Source organism: Schistocerca nitens, chromosome 8 (assembly GCF_023898315.1).
Source record: "Schistocerca nitens isolate TAMUIC-IGC-003100 chromosome 8, iqSchNite1.1, whole genome shotgun sequence".
Taxonomy (NCBI): domain Eukaryota; kingdom Metazoa; phylum Arthropoda; class Insecta; order Orthoptera; family Acrididae; genus Schistocerca; species Schistocerca nitens.
The window spans coordinates 245,789,357-245,795,970 of NC_064621.1; the positions used below are offsets into that span (position 1 = coordinate 245,789,357).

The 6,614-nt window shown below is 43.5% G+C and overlaps 1 protein-coding gene across 1 annotated transcript in view; it reads left to right on the top strand.

Moving 5' to 3' along the window:
• The window catches only part of LOC126199505 (uncharacterized), a 117,285-nt gene extending 116,313 nt beyond the window's left edge, over positions 1-972 (top strand). Inside the window, exon 9 of the mRNA XM_049936428.1 lies at positions 750-972. Coding sequence (XP_049792385.1) covers positions 750-972 — 223 coding nt within the window. The remainder of the gene's footprint in view (positions 1-749) is intronic.
• Positions 973-6,614: the final 5,642 nt, after the last annotated feature.

A 6,614-nucleotide genomic window follows, 5' to 3' on the forward strand; every position in this document is an offset into this window, starting at 1 on the left:
ACAGCTGCTGAAGCACCATTTCGGAAATGCTAGAATTGTCAGCCGCCATTTCCCTACAGCCTGGTCGTCCCGATAACCTGATCTTAATCAGAGTGACATCTGGCTGTGTGTCTGTCTGAAAGATGTATTCAGTGTTCGGATTGCAAACTTAGCTCCACTGAAGGCACGCATTGCACAACACATTCTGATCGTGACTCCGGAAACACTCCGATGAGTTGTGTAACACGCTGTTTCTCGATTTCAACTTGTTACAGAAAACGGTGGACAGCATACTAAACATGTTTCGCGCCAGTCACAGGGAAATTAATAATCCAATTTGATGACTGATACTTTTCATGCTGTTTTTAGCCTCAGGACAATTAAAAATCGATTTTTCCCATCCAATGTTATATGACCTGCTGTGGTGGATGGGCTTATGCACCTAACAGTATAACACCTGTTTGTTTAGCGTCAAACGTACGCCTTAGGCATTGTTGTATGATTCATTTCTCATTTGTAGTCGACCATTATGATGCTTACAGCGCTATCTATTGCTACATTTTGTAACTATTTATTTTTCTTCTGTCATACGTTTTCCCCCTTCTCCGATAATACTCATTGCAATTTGACGTCATTCTGAACAGTGGTGTTATTTCTACAGCGGTTTGAAAGTTTAACTTTAATTATAATCACCCTATACATCACAAAATGTAGTCGTTAAGTTGACAGCACTGCCAAGGAAGCTGCGACAGTGGGGGCTGGTGTTTCAGGGAGCAGTGGCAGAAGGAAGCCCAAGAAGAGGCAGAGTCGGCTTCAGCATCAGCGGCCGCTGCGCGGCGGGTGGGCGGCGGTGTGGGCGGCGTGCTGGGCTGCATCGCCCAAGAGGAGACGCTGCGGCCCTGCTGCGCCGCCATGGCCGCCGCTTATGCCGCCACGCCCGCCCATTGGCGGCGCCGAGCACGCCGCAGCTCGAGCCCCACCGGCAGCGACTAGGCCCTCTGCGTCTACGTCTGTAGGGTAGTGCGCACTGTACCAACTAGGGATTCTGCCCGCTCCATTCACATTGCGAGCGCAGGAAGAATGGCTGCTTAAATGCCTCCGTGTCCACTATAATTAGTCTGAGATTGTCTTCCTGTGGCGCAAGTGCGTCACCACAGGGGGAGAGGAGGGGTCGCGAGAGAGGGATCTCCACCCGCTCCAATATTTTTTAAAAGTTATTTCAGTTTTTGGATTGTTAGTTGACAAAAATTGACGCTGTTGAACGCTTAACTACACTACTGGCCATTAAAATTGCTACACCACGTAGATGACGTGCTACAGACGCGAAATTTAACCGACATGAAGAAGATGCTGTGATATGCAAATGATTAGCTTTTCAGAGCATTCACACAAGGTTGGCGCCGGTGGCGACACCTACAACGTGCTGACAGAAGGAAAGTTTCCAGCCGATACCTCATACACAAACAGCAGTTGATCGGCGTTGCCTGGTGAAACGTTGTTGTGATGCCTCGTGTAAGGAGGAGAAATGCATACCATCACGTTTCCAACTTTGATAAAGGTCGGATTGTAGCCTATCACGATTGCGGTTTATCGTATCGCGACACTGCTGCTCGCATTGGTCGAGATCCAATGACTGTTAGCAGAATATGGAATCGGTGGATTCAGGAGGGTAATACGGAATGCCATGATGGATCCCAACGGCCTCGTATCACTAGCAGACGAGATGACAGGCATCTTATCCGCATGGTTGTAACGGATTGTGCAGCCACGTCTCGATCCCTGAGTCAAGGGACGGGGACGTTTGCAAGACAACAACCATCTGCACGAACAGTTCGACGACATTTACAGCAGCATGGACTATCAGCTCGGAGACCGTGGCTGTGGTTACCCTTGACGCTGCATCACAGACAGGAGCGCCTGCGATGGTCTACTGAATGACGAACCTGGGTGCACAAATGGCAAAACGTCATTTTTCGGATGAATCCAGGTTCTGTTTACAACATCATGATGCTCGCCTCCATGTTTGGCGACATCGCAGTGAACGCACATTAGCAGCGTCTATTCGTCATTGCCATACTGGCATATCACCCGGCGTGATGGTATGGGGTGCCATTGGTTACATGTCTCAGTCACCTCTTGTTCGCACTGACAGCACTTTCAACAGTTGGCGTTACTTTTCAGATGTGTTATGACCCGTGGCTCTACCCTTCATTCAATTCCTGCGAAACCCTACATTTCTGGCAGGATAATGCACGACCGCATGTTGCAGGTCCTGTACAGGCCTTTCTGTATACAGAAAATGTTTGACTGCTGCCCTGGTCAGCACATTCTCCAGATCTCTCACCAATTGAAAACGTCTGGTCGATGGTGGCCGAGCAACTGGCTCGTCACGATACGCCAGTCACTATTCTTGATGAACTGTGGTGTCGTGTTGAAGCTGCATGCGCAGCTGTACCTGTACACACCATCACAGCTCTGTTTGACTCAATGCCCAGGTGTATCAAGGCTGTTATTACGGCCAGAGGTGGCTGTTCCGGGTAGTGATTTCTCAGGATCTATGCACCCAAATTTGCTTGGAAATGTAATCACATGTCAGTTCTAGTTTAATATATTTGACCAATGAATACCCGTTTATCATCTGCATTTCTTCTTGGTGTAGCAATTTTAATGGCCAGAAGTGTAATTACATTACTAAAAGCTCTTGTGCACTATGAATTAATTGTATGCAGGATATACTAATGCGCCAGTAAATCCATTTATATTATAGAATAAGGACAATATTCAAAGATTTAATGACTCGTGTTGGTACAACTATTTAACAGACGGCATTATTAACCATCAGCTGTATATTTTAAACGTGTATACCTACCTGTTTCGGTCATAGACCATAATCACATGACGCAAGGTCAAAACAGGTCAGATGAAAGCATATTCATGGTCCTTATAGGCTCAGGCAACATCAGAGCTGTCATGGTAAAAGTGGAGGGTGGACTTCCAGTGATAACTTTGCTACTGTGTGAGCCTGTAAGGACTGTGAAATATGCTTCCACCTGATCTTTTTCATCTTATCTCCTGTGGTCATGGCTTGTGATGAGAAACCGATAGAGATATACATTTATAATAGACAGCTGATTGTTAATAATGTGTTTTCTTAAGTACTTAATGACTGTTGGTTGTCACAACTGCAAAATTTAGTTTAAAAAACTATTGAATTTGTTTTCATGGTTCTTTAGGGCGCAATCCGTAATAATCATACACACACTGTCAATAAATTTAAATGTTAATGTTATATAACTTTATTATACTCAGTAACTACAAATTACAAATCTAGGCTGAAGTTGGCATGGTTTATGAGTTTTAAGTGCCACTGAAATATATGGTGTGAGGCATCTAGGCTGAAGTTGGCATGGTTTATGAGTTTTAAGTGCCACTGAAATATATGGTGTAAGGCATCCAGAATGCTCCAAAAAGATGTTTTAGGTCCAAATCTTTGCAATTTTTATCAAGTGGATCTATACCATCTCTATAGAGTCATTCCCACCCAACAATTTAGTGCCGGTGACGCCCTTGCCTATGGGAGTGATCAATATGTAGGGTATTGTACTCTACTACAATATTCCTCACATAATGATACAGTTGACAAAACTTTGTAAGTGGACTTTTGTCAGCTAGTTTGCTTCATGAAGCATCTGCCAGTTTGCTATATCCAGCATTTACATGACATTCTCCCATGGGTTAAACGTGTGACATATCGTTCTGCTTTTTCTTTTCATTTGTTCAGAATCCCCTATCAGCCCTGTTTAACATCAGTTCTGCAATATTCCACTATGGGCCACCTTTATGTTTTGTGGGCACTCTCCTTTGTGAAGTCACAGTTATATACAAGGGTTGGAACTTAAATAGTGGCAACTATTTATTCACAACTGATACGAAACAGTTACATGTTTGCACCTGTTAATGTCCTTCAAAGTAGTCACCAGCATTGTGTAGAGCCCATTCATCTACATCTACATCTACATTCATACTCCGCAAGCCACCCAACGGTGTGTGGCGGAGGGCACTTTACGTGCCACTGTCATTACCTCCCTTTCCTGTTCCAGTCGCTTATGGTTCGCGGGAAGAACGACTGTCTGAAAGCCTCCGTGCGCGCTCTAATCTCTCTAATTTTACATTCGTGATCTCCTCGGGAGGTATAAGTAGGGGGAAGCAATATACTCGATACCTCATCCAGAAACGCACCCTCTCGAAACCTGGCGAGCAAGCTACACCGCGATGCAGAGCGCCTCTCTTCCAGAGTCTGCCACTTGAGTTTGCTAAACATGTCCGTAACGCTATCACGGTTACCAAATAACCCTGTGACGAAACGCGCCACTCTTCTTTGGATCTTCTCTATCTCCTCCGTCAACCCGATCTGGTACGGATCCCACACTGATGAGCAATACTCAAGTATAGGTCGAACGAGTGTTTTGTAAGCCACCTCCTTTGTTGATGGACAACATTTTCTAAGCACTCTCCCAATGAATCTCAACCTGGTACCCGCCTTACCAACAATTAGTTTTATATGATCATTCCACTTCAAATCGTTCCGCACGCATACTCCCAGATATTTTACAGAAGTAACTGCTACCAGTGTTTGTTCCGCTATCATATAATCATACAATAAAGGATCCTTCTTTCTATGTATTCGCAATACATTACATTTGTCTATGTTAAGGGACAGTTGCCACTCCCTGCACCAAGTGCCTATCTGCTGCAGATCTTCCTGCATTTCGCTACAATTTTCTAATGCTGCAACTTCTCTGTATACTACAGCATCATCCGCGAAAAACCGCATGGAACTTCCGACACTATCTACTAGGTCATTTATATATATTGTGAAAAGCAATGGTCCCATAACACTTCCCTGTGGCACGCCAGAGGTTATTTTAACGTCTGTAGATGTCTCTCCATTGATAACAACATGCTGTGTTCTGTTTGCTAAAAACTTTTCAATCCAGCCACACAGCTGGTCTGATATTCTGTAGGCTCTTACTTTGTTTATCAGGCGACAGTGCGGAACTGTATCGAACGCCTTCCGGAAGTCAAGAAAAATAGCATCTACCTGGGAGCCTGTATCTAATATTTTCTGAGTCTCATGAACAAATAACGCGAGTTGGGTCTCACACGATCGCTGTTTCCGGAATCCATGTTGATTCCTACATAGTAGATTCTGGGTTTCCAAAAACGACATGATACTCGAGCAAAAAACATGTTCTAAAATTCTACAACAGATCGACGTCAGAGATATAGGCCAGTGATGTGGAAGGCACGATATACCGTTAGCAGAGCTTGTTTTATTGGTGGTGCGAATAGAGCGGTCTACAGCCTATCGAATCTCTGGAACAGTTCTGAAGCAAATGCCATGAACAGGTTCCTTCATCTTCAGAATCAAATCAAAGTCACTATCACCTGCTACCAGCTTTGCGAAAGAATCAGCAACACTTTTTGCACAACCCACCCATCATTTTGCACGACCATGCATGGGCGCATACAGCACAAGCTGTGGCTGCTCTGTTCGGTAGATGGAACTGGGAAGTACTGTACCATCCTCTATACTCCCCGGAATTAAATCCTTGTGACTGATTTGATTCCAAAGATGAAGGAACCACTTCGTGGCATTCACTTCAGAACTGTTCCAGAGATTCGACATGGAATAGACCACTCCATTCACACCATCAGCAGAACAGGCTCTGCTAATGGTATACTATGCCCTCCACATCACTTGCAACAGGTTCTACACAGCGCTGGTGACTATTTTGAAGGACAGTAATGGGTGCAAACATGTAACTCTTTTGTATCTGTCTGTTAGAGAAGCAGCAGTCGCAGGCTATTCTGTTGGTTGCCTCTATTACATACTGTACCATATTAGTTCATTTAAGTGACTGTCATCTTTGGTAAGCATTTGTAAGATTGGAGTGCTTGTTTTCATAAATACTGTTCCATGTGTTGATACCTTTTGTTCCACCTTATTTTTAAGTCTATTTTAATTCTAGGAAGTATGAAAAATAACTAGAAGGAGAATGACAATCTAAATGTAATTTACTGAGAAACAAAATAACACTGAAACCATGATAAAAATGAAATGTAAAATGGATCAAAGAGATAAATGAACCTATCTTCAACACAAAGAATTTTCTCATATTAGATATTGATCTGAAATTGAAGATTAAGCTTCTAAACTATCTGTTTGGAAAACATCACTATGTGAAGTGAAAGGACTACCATGGGAAAGTTTGACTAAAGGGATAAAAGCAGTTGAAGTGCTGTCCCCTGGAAAGATTTTCAAATTAAAATGGGCTGCTAAAGTATGAAACAACGTGGAGTAAATAGTACACACACTGAAATACATCTTAGCAAATGGATTCTGAGGGGAGTAAATTTTTTTGGAAGATTCACCATGCCACCTAGACTTAAAAATTTGATGAGGGAGGTAGCAGTAGATTGTAAGAAATATAGAAGAATAAGGATTTTACTGATTTAATTTAATATCCAGTTATTTAGGGACTGCACAGGAGAGGATGAACTGCAGAGTCTACGTCCAAGATACAAGGGTTGGGCAAAAGGCATTGCATCCACTTCTTTTCTGTGAGCACATC